The sequence below is a fragment of the Nymphalis io genome, chromosome 15 (genome assembly GCF_905147045.1).
Source record: "Nymphalis io chromosome 15, ilAglIoxx1.1, whole genome shotgun sequence".
In the NCBI taxonomy this organism is placed as follows: domain Eukaryota; kingdom Metazoa; phylum Arthropoda; class Insecta; order Lepidoptera; family Nymphalidae; genus Nymphalis; species Nymphalis io.
Window position 1 is genome coordinate 2285327 of NC_065902.1, and position 14975 is coordinate 2300301.

A 14975-nucleotide genomic window follows, 5' to 3' on the forward strand; every position below is an offset into this window, starting at 1 on the left:
TATTTTTAAAACTCGTGGATAAATCGTATTATGTGAAATATTATTATTTATTTAGTTATTCTTTAAAATGCATTACCTGTTGCACAAAAAATATTATGAAAATAGAAAAAAATAACCAAATTAAAACAGTTTGACTCGGTTTCTATATATCTACTTAAAATTCGTTTCTTCGAACTGTCAACGCACAGTAAAAACTTCTGAGTCTAGAAAGATAAAATTTGGTTCATTGTTTTTTTTTTTATAATATATACATCCGCTTAGCTATATATCTGCTAAAATTTTCACAATTGTGTGAAATGAGTAGAGTGTTTTCACACTTAGTGTAAATTACTCGGGATGGACAGCTGGTAGGTATATAGATTGGTATATAACAGTTCTCTTATTATAATATAAATTAAGTATCATGCCTAAAAACAAAATAACTACAAACATATTTCGCTTACTAATAATATCACAGCACATAAACTTAGTAAATAATACTTATTTGGTTTCATATTGAAGCCGTTGTTGGACCAGAAGGTTCTATGTTGTTTCGGCCTGCAATTTTCGTGTGGATTGTCACTCAGGCACATAGCATATGCCATCATGTGTGGTATGACGGATTGTTCGTAGCTAGACGTGAACAAATGCTGCCACGGTCCGCTCGCGTACACAGCGACGTCCTCACCTCCGTGGGTTTCAGAGTCCAGAGGAACTAAACTTGGATATGAATAATCCAATTCACCTGAAATTAAAATATTTAATTTAAATAATAATAATAGAAAAGGTTAGCCAAATGCGCGTATTATAGTGCTCAATAATCAATCATCAGTTATCAGAAGGCAATCTGATACGACCGGAAAGAGTTTGGGTAGAAGACCAACGGATTTACGTGATTTCCGAGGAATGTACAAGCTTCTAATCTAGATTCCGAACTGCTACTGAGATTCTTCGACAGAAAAACTAAATAACTTTTTATTGGCCCAAACTGGGAATTGAATCCAGGACCAGGGTCTGCAGTCTTATATCTATGCCAATCAGGCAATATATATATATATATATTTTGTGTAAGAATGCAATTATTGCCTCTTTTATATGATGTATTCATTGTTCAATAGAAAGTACGTTGAAGCACGGTTGATTGTAATAGGGTAGTTTTTAAATTAACTGTTACATGTAAACGTGAAAAATGAAATAGGTTCTAAAATATATACGTTGGCGACCAATACCAACCCTCTTAAAAAATCCTTCTGATAATATCATTGGCGTTTGACGTTGGCTTAAAATATTGCGCAATTAAATTGGACTGTTGGTACGAGAATACTTACGATTTGAAAATTCACTATGCAAAGTCACATCAATTCTTCCTGCTTCATTAAACGACGTAGCCTTTCCATTAGCATAACTTATAGTAGTGTATGGTTTCCCATCAGCTCCTTTAGCCGTATCAACTACCCCAAGGATATCGTTACCCCTTGATGGATAACCAGCTACTGTCATTGTGTGCGCGTGATCTGAAGATACGACAATAAGAGTGTCCTCTTCATTTGTTAGTTCTTTAGCTTTCTTAACGGCTTTAGCATATTCAACAGTTTCGTCCAGTGCTAAATGAGCGTAGCTATCGTGATGGGCATGGTCTATTCGGCCGCCTGGAATATAAAAAATATTTTGAAATTTAATTAATTATACAAACTCTTTGGTTGCTTTACATTTACCGGACGAAAACTATAGACGAAAAAGATTACTTTTTGAATAAAGAACAGCTTATAAATAAAATTTGTAAGCTGTTAAGCAAAATCTTTTTGTGAATGGTTTTATAAAGAAGATAATTGATAAAGAATGAAATAGAAGGTCTAATTTAAATAAATTGTAATATAACTATCATACACAATACGAATTATAGTTAAAATTTAATTGAGAATAACTTTACTTGAAAATAATACAAGAATATGATTAATATTAAAAAAAAAAACTTTAAATAAAAAAGATTATCGCTTTGATGCGTGGATTGTTCAAAATGTATTGCTGTATATATTTATTTTGGAACATTAAAAAGTAGTTTGTTAAAATTTATTTTCGATTTTTTAAGACGCTATTGATCTACAACTATTATCTACATAAGTATGTATTTACAAAAGAAAAATAGTATATGTAGTATATAAGTTGTCTGGTTTCCATAGTACAAGCTCTGTACAAGCTTAATTTGGGATCAGATGCCTGTGTGTGAAAAATGTTCCAGGATATTATTATTCTTATTACCAATTTTATTTTTGGAATTCACATAATTTAATACACTTATTATAGAATATATTATATATTATATTCGTATAGAACAGTACTTTTTAAATATTTACCGATATTTATAAAATATGTGATATGACGTATTTAAGCTAAACGCGTTATTGATGATATAAATAAATACGTTAAAATAAATATATTACCGTTTACGATTACAAAAATAATGACTTTTTTCATATAAAAAAGTAACTGATATCAAGGCTGAACAAATTAAACCGTCAGCTTTACCAGTCGACGAACTTAATTAATATCTTAATTATGTACATAGCGTGACAATGATTCAGCTATATACACGCGAACTGCATTTAAAAGGTGGAACACTGGCTTAGGAATAATTTTACCTTCCCAATATTATATTCTCGTTTGACGCCCTTAAAGATATGATTCATTTACAGTCAATGCTGTCTCTTCTTCTTTCGAATATCAAATTAATGATGACAGAAAGAGAGAAAATAGTTTGTTAACTGAACATCCGCTAGACAACGTTTATTAATTAACCATACCATATATTGTAACTGCTTAGCAGTTATTTTAGTTTTATTCAATTTATATTTTCCCATTTATTACCGATCACTTTATCCAAGTAATAAAAATCGTAATGGCAATGGTGGCAAGCTGTCTATGGACTTATATCTAAATTCGAACCTGACTATAGCTTCTAATTTAAAAGTAAATTACATTATTTGCATGAACGCGACAGCGGAATTTGGCCGCTATTTACAATTTAGATCCCAGTACCCTACCCTCTAAAGGTTGGAGCAATTAAATTTCTGCCCGTAATTTTTACAATTTGCCCCTTATGATAGGCCTTTGATATTAACGTCGCTAGGAGGAAAGCTACATCAAAGGAAATTAGCTGTCAAGATGAACTGATGTGTGGAAATAGTCAGATTCATTTCAATACAATTTAGTTTTAAAAAAATACGAGTATCGAGCGTATACATATTTCATGTAGAATGCATATTTTACCTTCCACAAATAGGAAGTAGCCTCTTTCGTTCCTGCTCAGCATTTTTATAGCTACTTCTACCATTTCTTCTAGGGATGGCTGGTTATTGGCCTTCAAATGATAATCCATGTGGTCATTTTGGAACAGCCCTAGAAGATATTCAGGCAAGTCATCTGAATTAAAAACCTGAAAATTATGTTAATATATTAATGTAAGAATTACTAATAACTGTAATAAGTGATATAATTGATTGAATGAATTTAAGAATCGTTTTAAGACACCAAACATTTTACTACATATCCTAGAAGTTCAAAAGAAATTCAATGGTAGATTTTAGGAATTGAAGAAATTTAATTGTAAATTGGTAGTTAAAGAACATTTGTGTCCCAAAAGTTACTAAAAAAGATCCTGGGGTGTTTATTGAATATATTATATAATTGTAAATAAAAAAACCGTGAATTTTATTAGCATCCTCTTTCAAGATCTAATGAATTTATATACGAAGCAATGGTAGAATTTTAACGAATGTTTAATAATTATCAAATTTTGATATAAAAATTAAGAATTTCAACTTTGGCTATGCTGATAAGCTGTTACCAAACCTACCTTCATCAGCTCACTTCTGTCTGTAACGTACTGGTGTGTGGCATTTAAATCGACTTTGTCTTCATGCCAGAGGTCGATCAAATCAATGCCATCGAGACGTTTGCCAGTACTGTTAGTTAAAGGGTTGGTAACATTTGGTGTAAATTCGCGACGCCCACCTCCCATTATTACCTGAAATGGTAAAAAAAATATTGATATTATATGATTTTTATTATTATCGATATAATAGTAAAATCAATTAATCATAAAAAATAAATAATCAAAGCACTAAAACGAATATTATTTAATAAAATAGATTGTATTGTCAAAAGTACAATGATCATAGAGTAACAGTCTGTATATGTCTGTATGTTTCGAGAAGGTTTTGGAGCTTATCACGCTTCCACTACTCTGCTCCAACGCGGGAAACATGTGACGAAATTGCATTCAAGTTTTCAAAATTTCAGTTAAATCGCTTATGTGAAATTGGATTTAAAATTCTAAATAAATATATAAAATAATTGCCGTGGAGTACCGGCTTAGAATAGTACTCCCCCAATCTCATCCCGTGGGTGTCGTAAGAGGCGACTGAGGGACGGGGAAAAGGGGGGATGGGCAGTAGCGTCCGCCCTCCCATAAACATCTTACCCCCCTACTGCGCTCGCCAACACGCCTGCCCAGCGCGGTGAGTATGGGCAAACCTCTCCCTTAATGGCAGATGCGCCCAAAAAAAAGGCCCCCAGTTACCGGCAAGCCCGCTAGGCCCGACCAAGGTAGCGGTCGCGGTATCGGCAGGGCATGGGGTGCTAAGAATCACCGGTTCACGGCAGGCTACCGTATAAAACGACTGCACATGGCAACATATAATGGACGCTCGATGAGGCTGGACCATCACCTCGCCGAATTAGAAGTAGAGTTAAGTCATATAAACTGGCATATACTGGGGTTATCTGAAGTCCGAAGACAGGGGGAGGACACGATAACTCTAGAGTCCGGTAACTTACTCTACTTCCGCGAAGGTGATAACCTCTCCCAGGGTGGTGTCGGTTTTCTAGTCAAAAAGGATCTCATTAGCAGCATTGTGGAAATCAGTAGTGTGTCGAACCGGGTAGCGTACCTTGTCCTAAAACTTTCCGACAGGTACTCCCTGAAGGTCGTACAGTTATATGCGCAAACTTCGACATACTCTGATGATGTGGTCGAAGCGATGTACGAGGACATCGCAAAAGCCCTCAACGACACCTCGAAGGCCCACTACAATGTTGTTATGGGAGACTTTAATGCTAAAGTGGGAGTATAAGATAGCGGTGAATCGAAAGTCGGACCTTACGGCTTGGGCTGCAGAAATCACAGGGGGCAAATGCTGGTAAACTTTCTCGAAGCGCAGGGGCTTTTTTTGATGAATTCTTTCTTTCAAAAGAAGCCCCAGAGGAGGTGGACCTGGCGAAGCCCCGATAACGTGACAAGGAACGAGATAGACTTTATCATTTCGAATAAAAGGCACATATTTAGAGATGTTTCAGTGATCAACAGGTTTAATACCGGAAGTGATCACCGCTTGGTTCGAGGCACTCTAAATATCAATTTAAAAGCCGAAAGATCGAGAATGATGAGGTCTACTCTCCGACCTACCATGCTCCAAGCTGCTCAAGGCTCCGAAAAGTTCCAAATGGAACTTCAAAATCAATTCACCGCGTTGGAAACCATAAGCAGAATTGATGAGAGAACCGACACGCTGGTCAAAATACTGCAAAACACATCCCGCAAGAGTTTTCCGCCACAGAGAAGAGACAACGCACCAAAACTCTCTGCTGAGACACTCGAGCTCATGAGAAAACGACGAGAACTACCATCGTTTTTGTCAGATAAGGCCTTAAATCGAATAATAAAAACGCTGTCGCGACGCGATCTCCGACGCTCCAATACCCGTACCATCAAGGCTGCGATTGAGCAAAATCGGGGATCGAAAGTGTTCGCTTGCAAGTTTGGGAGGCCGCGTCTGACAAAACTTAAAACTGAAAATGGTGGGGTCGTTACCTCTAGGCCTGAGATTGTCGGAGAAGTAGAGAGGTTTTATGGGCAGTTGTTCTCTTCAAGATCGGATAAACCCGTGGGAATCAGTATTGATGACCAGCGCGCCCCTCTTATGCGCCATTACTCCGAGGAGGTCCCGGTCGTTGACCAAGGCGAGATTAGGGCGGCTCTAGAACAGCTTAAAAACAACAAAGCTCCAGGAGATGACGGAATCACAACAGAGTTGCTTAAGGCAGGCGGGACTCCGGTCCTGAAAGAGCTAGCAAGCCTCTTTAATTCCGTCATCTAACATGGCAAGAACCCGGAAACGTGGAGCGGGAGTGAGGTGGTACTGTTTTTCAAGGAAGGTGATAAAACCCTCTTGAAAACTACAGACCAATCTCCCTCCTGAGTCACGTGTATAAGCTGTTCTCAAGAGTCGTCACGTGTATAAGCTGTTCTCAAGAGTCGTCACGAACCGTCTCGCCAGACGACTTGACGAGTTCCAGCCCCCAGAGCAAGCCGGCTTTCGATCAGGCTACAGCACCGTGGACCACATCCATACTGTTCGGCAGATTGTGCAGAAGACCGAAGAGTACAATCAGCCGCTGTGTATGGCATTTGTGGACTACGAGAAAGCCTTCGACTCCATCGAAACCTGGGCAGTGCTCGACTCATTGCAGAGATGTCATATCGATTGGAGATATATCGAGGTACTGAGATGTCTGTACAACGCCGCTACAATGACTGTCCACATCCAGGACTGTAAGACGAAGGCGATCCAACTGCGCAGAGGGGTGAGACAGGGGGATGTAATATCCCCAAAACTGTTCACCAACGCGTTGAAAGACGTTTTCAAAACGCTGGATTGGACATCTCACACCTTCTATTTGCCGACGATATCGTCATCATAGCAGAGTCGCTGGAACAACTCACCGAGATGCTGCGTAGCCTAGGCGAGTCTTCCCGGTGTGTCGGTCTCGGTATAAACTTGGACAAGACCAAGGTCATGTTCAATAGGCATGTCGTGCCGGGACCGATATACGTCGAGGGGAAACCTCTCGAAGTTGTTAGTGAATATACCTACCTAGGACAGCTAATACAAGTCGGTAGGAACAACTTCGAGAAGGAAGCCGATCGAAGAATTCGCTTGGGATGGGCAACATTTGGCAACCTTCGTCAAGTCCTCAAGTCGTCTATACCGCAATGTTTGAAGACGAAAGTCTTCAACCAATGCGTCTTACCTGCCATGACATACGGTGCCGAAACGTGGACACTAACTGCGGGACTAGTCCACAAATTCAAAGTCGCTCAGCGTGCTATGGAGCGAGCTATGCTCGGAGTATCGTTGAAGGATAAGATCAGAAATGAGATTATCCGGAAAAGAACCGGAGTCACCGACATAGCTTGCAAAATTAGCAGGGTGAAGTGGCAGTGGGCTGGTCACGTATGTCGTAGGACCGATGGCCGTTGGAGCAGACGAGTCCTAGAGTGGAGACCGCGAATCGGCAAGCGCAGCGTAGGGCGCCCTCCAGCCAGGTAGATCGACGACCTTAAGAAGGTGGCGGGCACCAACTGGATGCGGAAGGCGGAGGACAGGGAACTTTGGCGCACCTTGGGAGAGGCCTATGTTCAGCAGTGGACAACGATTGGCTGTTGATTGATTGATTGATTGATATAAAATAAAATAATTGTTTAGCGAGTGATTAGTTAAACAATGCTGTGTCTTCTTTCGAATATCAAATCCATAATGAGGGAAAGAGCAAAATCAGTGTTTAACTAAACAACGTAGGTAACGTTAACTAGGACCGTATATTATGTCTCAATAAATGCGCAAGTGTGCTTGTCACATTTTGATATATTTGCATATTCAATGCAAGCAATTAACAGGACTGGTATTTTTTTAAATAACACCCCTTGAAATAATGTTTGTCTTATCATAATGATTAATGCTATGTTATTTTGTATAGTAAATGTTACATATATGTTAATGAATAATTTTAAACGTATATAATAGAGGTACTATTTTCTTTATATAAAAAAACAAACTATGATAAACTGCTTTATATTCGTAAATACAAGAGCTCATCAGGATTACAAAGTCACGCAGCTAATTAATGTATATATTTATTTAGATTCCTACTTTTCATTTGAATGGAAAAAGAAAACATTTCAATTACATTGAAAATAATATGGAAAAGACAGTCTCCGGTCTCATGGTAGTTCAGCTCTGACCTGACATTATATATTGGCACTTCTTTATTTGTCATTGAAAATATAATAATTAGATGTCCGCGAGAATACTGTCACATGATGTCATAAATTGATATACGAAATTGATCTTAATAAGTATTATGGATACACGCATCAAATTAGCGTAGAACCATTATTTCGTTTTCAACATTTAAAGAATAGGTACGATGTGATATTTTATTAGAAAAGCACTGCTGGCTAATTATTAATAATTAAAACTATATTTCTTTCCGAGAGTTTATGTATTTATTTATTTGAAAAACATACATACGTTATAGTGATCATCTCAATGAGTACGTCTTAAGGTTTTCAAGTGGAATATTATCTTTTGACCGCGAGCACTATTTGCTTATTGAGTTATCAGTGATAACAACTTAAATTTTTACTTTTATTATGTATTAGGGAATTAGTTACTTTAATTATCTTAATTCTTGTGTTAATTTAATTTTACAAGTTTGTAAAATCCCATACTATAAGCAAAATAAAACTTATTTATATTCTAATAAGGTCTTATTTTGCCAATATTTGATAAGTGATAGAAAGTGTCGTGAAACAAAAATATGATTTTATGTAATTTTCAGTTTTGTGTTTTTAAGTTGATTACTTATTAGGGTTATTAATAGTACTTAGTACTTACAGTGTATATTATTACATAGAACACTCATCCATTACTTTTATAGTTGTTAAAGTTTTCAAACGTGACAGCTGAAGGTTCATTGAAGTAACAAATCAACTAGGTATGGATTTTATAGAAAAAACAATTAATATTACAAAAAGATCTATATAATTGTGTACAGTATAATATACTTTATGTTAAGTTAGGCAGATTTATAATGAATGTTCAATTTAAAATTGATAGCTTCGTATAATTTCTTTAATATAATCTTGAAGTGATGACTGAAAAAAGCATATTTTTCTAAGACCTTACCCGTAGAATATACTTTTTTAATCGACTACTAGTTGCTCCGTGCGTTTTTACCCATGTTAAGATGGGTAATATAAAGCAAAATTGATTATTTTTATTTAATTTTGTAAGGGTAAATCCAGTTCAAATTTAGAATAAAACATTCGAAGTAAACTACATTACATTTTTAAGGTCACACCAAAAATATTTTCGAAGTCACGGAATCCTCTAATATTTTCATTATTCTGATCTATCGGTTATTGACACTATAACTGGATATTTATTTATATTTACAAATAAAAATTATTCACAAAAATGTTTTTTTTTAAACAATTACGTTTTATTTTTATACCGTTAAGAAAAACTTTTGACGCCATGCATGCCACATATACTTCAAATATATGTATATTTGTTCTTTGAATCAGTCGCTGCAGCGCTTTACAGACGGGATTACGATATGTATTCATCATCGTATAATAGTTAAAATAACTAAACCATATTCTTTAGAATAATTTGCGCAACGCGAAAAATAATAATACTACCGGTTGTTGTAGAGAGAAAAAATGTAGTTGTGTACGCGCGACGAAAGGGTGTGTAAGGGCCGCGTGACATAAGGGTCGACCCTTAAAGTTACTTAACGTAGCGTGTTGTTATATTCCTTACTCAATGAATTTTAATTTCTCAGATAAGCGTAATCTAACAAAGAAATAAAGTCTTTACTTTTAATTCCTAGAAAGAATAATAGATAATATGCATTAGCGTCGCAGAAACATCGCAAGCTCTTAAATAAAACGTTTAAACGGTAAACCACTGATTACAATAAGGCATATTTACTGCCGAACCGAACCGAAACCGAAACAGCCTGTGAATGTCCCACTGCTGGGCTAAAGGCCTCCTCTCCTCATTTTGAGGATCTGGCTACCTGTTTTAAATAAAAAATAAGTAAATAAAGATTCAATACTGCTTGTAAGAGCGTTCTCGGTTAGAATATATTTTTCTTTGTTGCAAAAATACGTCTCGAATGTTTTATCATCGTCAGCACAATTGACAATATATCATCTATGCAAAATAACAGACACTATCTGTCATTACAGTTAATTAGATGTGAGAATCTCGATCGTTCGTGTATTATCCGTCTCACATGATGTTGGAATGACATTATATGTACGTATTGCTTATGTGACCAATTGTCCATTAACGCAGTAAATATAAAAAAAGTCGAGATGGCCCAGTGGTAAGAACGCGTGAATCTTAACCGATGATCGTGGGTTCAAACCCGGGCAAGCACCACTGAATTTTCATGTGCTTAATTTGTAATTATAAATCATCTCGTGCTTTACGGTGAAGAAAAACATCGTGAGGAAACCTGCATGTGTCTGATTTCACTGAAATTCTGCCACGTGTGTATTCTACCAACCGGCATTAGAGCAGCATGGTGGAATAAGATCCAAACCTTCTCCTCAAAGGGGAGAGGAGGCCTTAGTCCAGCAGTTGAACATTAACAAACTGTTACTGTATGAAAACTACCGACCGTAATTAACATTATGCTAAGCTTTATTCATGTAACAAAATCGAAATACTTTTATATAAAAAACTATACCCACATATTTATTAAACTTTTGTTATGTAATTGATAAAATAATAATACATAATATGATGTCTTTGAAGTGATAATGGATCACTCACCCTTCAAACCGAAACACTAAGTAAGTATTGCTGTTTTGCGATAGAATAGATGGGTGGGTGGTATAAATATAGGTGGTCTGGGTAAGCCCACACTGGCTGCGCAAAGCCCTACCACATTAGACTTAAGTTTAATCAGAAATATTGTGTGTCTGTCTGTACATGTGGACTCTAATGAAATAATTAAAATAATATTGTTATTGAAAATAATTATTTAAATTAATTGAATTAAATATTTAACAAATCGTATAATATGTATTTAATCTATACATAACTTGCAAATTTACTTTAATATATACAAAATTAATATGAAACATAACATGTTAGGTTAAGATAATATTTTCAAGCTTAAGTCGTTTTGTTACGGCGCGTCGTTCACGGTAGAGAATAAATTCCGATGTAATGGTAACTTTTTGTTTTTATGTAAATTTTAACGATAGTGTTTAACGGCTGTGTGCTTCATTAAGTGTAATAATATATTTATATGTTTAAATACATTGTATTAGTAGCTATTATATGTTATATATGACTGCCTCGTTGGTCTAGTGGCTTGATGTAAGGCCGCAGACCCGGAGGTCCTAGGTTCAATTCCCAGGTCGGGCCAATAACAAGTTTTTGGGTTTTTCTGTCAGAAAATTCTCAGTAGCAGCCTGGAGTCTGGAAGTTGGAAGATTGTACACTCCCGTGCCTCGGAAAGCACGTAAAGTCGTTGGTCCTGCGCCTGAACTCTTTCCGGTCGTTTCGGATTGCCGTCCCATCGGATGAGAGTGAGGGAAGAGAGGTGCACTTGTGTTTGCGCACACACTCGTGCACTATAATATCTCCTGCGTAGTTGGCTAATCTCTCTAGAGTTTGGGCGCCGTGGCAAAAATCGGTCTGGAGGACGTTATTTTATATGTTATGTACTTGGTAATAAATAAAAAAATTCGATTGTACTGTTGCCATTTGTATCGCGAAACGATTGACATATCGAAATATTCCAATTTAAAATTACATATTTAACTTTTTTTTTAATTAAATGCAGTAACCGGACAGCTGCGCAATATTAGAGTAGCCAAATGGCTAATCTCAACTATCTGCTATTTTAAAACTAAATAGTCTTGATATAGTAAGAGAATTATCTTATGACACTTAAATCTTATCAATACGATTTAATATTATGATGATACACACACACACACAAAGCTACACGAGACAGTTTTTTTAATTAATAATATGTTAATGTTTAAAATTAAATAAGATTTTATATGTATTAACAATTTTGACACGTACCACATACATATCAAAATTAACGTAAAACATTTTATGTATGCTAACGGCTTTATATATAAATGTTGTTTAGCGAGGGATTAGTTAAACAATGCTGACTTCTTCTTTCGAATGTCAAATCAATAATGACAGAAAGAGGAAAATCTGTTTCGCGGTTTATATTTATAATATATATGCAACGATTATAACTAAGGCTGATATATATTTATAAACAAATCATCAATATCACTTTATGTATATTATGTAACTTTCAGGATATTTCCCTGATATAGGGATAGAAGAATAGCGAATAGAAATAAATAAATACCTTAAATTGCCTTCCAGGATTACTTGTGATCAGCTGATACGCTATGTCCTTGCACCCTAAGCTCAGGCACTCCTCAGGAATATCAGCATCCGACTCCCAGTTCCTCTCGGATGTGTGGGCGTACATCCCAGCCGGTGAAGCGTGGGTCACTCGAGTGGTAGTAACAAGACCTTAAGAAGTAAAGGAAATTTATTATTATGGAGGCCAGGTGTCTCGTAGAACAGTTTATCTATTGCAAGCACCAGTCTTCGCATTATTTAGCTGATATTTAAATGTTATATTATTATTCTATTCTATTCTATTATGAGGTTTCGTTATCTATTGTATAAAATTATATATCATATAATGTTTAAGGTGATAAAATAATATGAATACGAATAGATTTTCTACACTTAACTTACTTCTGATACCAAACAAAAACAATCTCTTTGAGTAATGACATTTTAATATCTAATTAAAATCTATTATCATAATATTGATATATGACATGTATTTTAATTTCATTTTTGTATAATGTGTTTTGTAAAATGACAAACAGACGCAAGGCGTCATCCGCGATTGTGTTGTAAAATATTTTGTTTAAGTATATATAATTGTTCTTTTAAATCGAAACGTGATACTGACCATTAAGATAAATTTAACGATCACAAGTCATGTGAATTACACGCTTATTAGAAGTTTTTTTGGTAATAACCCGAAAACGAATGGTAATCTTTCGATTGAAGTTACAATTTTTTGGATTACCATTGTTTAAAACTAAATGCTTCCAACATCGTAGTTTAATGGTACATGTTCAAAGCGTATATAGAAAAAATTTAATTAAACAGGATTAATATGTACAACTGAGTTACAATAATTGTACATTGAAATCATCAAACAATACTTGATACGTCATCGTGGACAATCACATTACAATTTGACAGTCACAATGAGTGCTCGTAACTTTGCCTTTAAAGAAAACTTCAGCTTCGTAATTAATCAGTAATCAAGTGGTTAGATTATGAGGCCGCAGATCTTAAACTCCTGAGTTCAAACTACGTAGGGCCGATAAAGAAGCTATTGGATTTTTATCTCGTAATTTACTAAACAGTATTCTTAATTATTAATTTCATTCAAACATTTTAATGAGAATTTTTATGAAAAACAAGGTATAAACTGTACCTCATATCAATAAGAAATGCACAAAATAGATACCAGTTTCGAATAAAAAAAATGTAGAACCTACATTATTTACGGACGCAAAGTGATAAGGCTTTTTTTATAATCATTGTCAAAGTCGTAAATTACCATGACGAAGAAAAGTTCAATGGCTGTTCACTCAAGTGTAAAAAATAAATCATTGGTTACGCTCAAAATTCTTACAAAATTTTGCTTCTTACCAATATTAGCGTTGTATCTCGAGACCATTTAATTGTATAAATATCGCTTAAAGGCCAATTTTTCTGTTAACTCCAAATGTCAATTAAAGTAACGAGCTGGTTGGCGTGGTTGGTAGATATTTGCCTTTTGCGCCGCAGGTCATGGGGTCGATTCCCACCCAGAACAGGCATTTGTGTGTTGTATTTACAAAAAAATAGTAGTATATGTAATATATCAGTTGTCTGGTTTCCATAGTACGAGCTCTGCTTAGCATGGGATCAGATTTCCTTGTGTGAATAATGGACCAGGATTAGTGTACCAGGATATTAGTGTCCCAGTGAAGACTACAAGCAGTTAATTAAACAGCTTTTTTTGTTTATTTCAATTTGAATAGGTACCAGGATTTACGGTACTTTTAGGTATATAAGTGATGGAAGTTGGCAATGTTTATACTCCCTTGCTTCGAATAGCTCGTAAAGAAATTGGTTCTGCGTCTGAACACTGTGCCGAATTTGCTGTCCCATGGAATTTGAGAGCGAGAGAATAGAGAGTGAAACTGAGTTTGCGCACACCCTTTGAACTATAATATATCAAGCATAGCTTGCTTATGTCCTTTGGGAATAGCTACCGTGTCTAAAATTAGACAGAAGGACATCATCATCATCATCGCAAAGCCAAAATCTTCAACACACAAGTATCTTATCTCTGTTACCGAAGGTCATCTTTCCTAAATTTTATTTGACTGTATTATTTACATAATTTTGTGGAAAAATATAAGGTAGGCATTTTTCAAATGCTGACAACTTGTAACTTTTTGATAAACAATATTATAAGTAAAGCCTTTTTTAAACAAAAATGTCTAGAGTATTTAATTTAGCAAGGTTCAATTTCAATGTTTGCGGATGATAATATTATTAGCGTTAGACAAACATAAAAATATCGTTCAAGTTTTGTTTACTTAAAATTTTATCAGAAACCAAATTTTGAATACTAATAATAATACATTTATATCTTCAATTTTTTTTAAATAACTGTTTTCTAGTTTGTTATAAATCTTAACAATAATATAAATATATATAACAATACTGTGTTAGCCGAGATGGCCTAGTGGCTATAACTCGTGAATCTTAACCGATGATCGTGGGTTCCAGCCCGGGCAAGCACTACTGAATTTTCATGTGCTTCATTTGTATTTATAATTCATCTCGTACTTGACGGGGAAGGAAAACATCGTGAGGAAACCTACATGTGTCTAATTTCATTAAAATTATGCCACATGTGTATTCTACCAACCCACATTGAAGCAGCGTGGTGGAATAAGCTCCAAATCTTCTCCTCAAAAGGGAGATGAGGCCCTACCCCAGCAGTGGGACATT

The 14975-nt window shown here is 35.5% G+C and overlaps 1 protein-coding gene across 2 annotated transcripts in view; it reads right to left on the minus strand.

The window, feature by feature from the left end:
- Positions 1–202: 202 nt before the first annotated feature.
- The window catches only part of LOC126773592 (membrane-bound alkaline phosphatase-like), a 37438-nt gene continuing 22665 nt past the window's right edge, over positions 203–14975 (minus strand). For both annotated transcript variants that reach the window (XM_050494563.1, XM_050494564.1), the window contains exons 4-8: positions 12241–12410; positions 3833–4003; positions 3247–3412; positions 1308–1628; positions 203–724 (exon numbers count right to left, since the gene is read on the minus strand). In XM_050494563.1, coding sequence (XP_050350520.1) covers positions 423–724; positions 1308–1628; positions 3247–3412; positions 3833–4003; positions 12241–12410 — 1130 coding nt within the window. In that variant the 3' untranslated portion in view covers positions 203–422. The remainder of the gene's footprint in view (positions 725–1307; positions 1629–3246; positions 3413–3832; positions 4004–12240; positions 12411–14975) is intronic.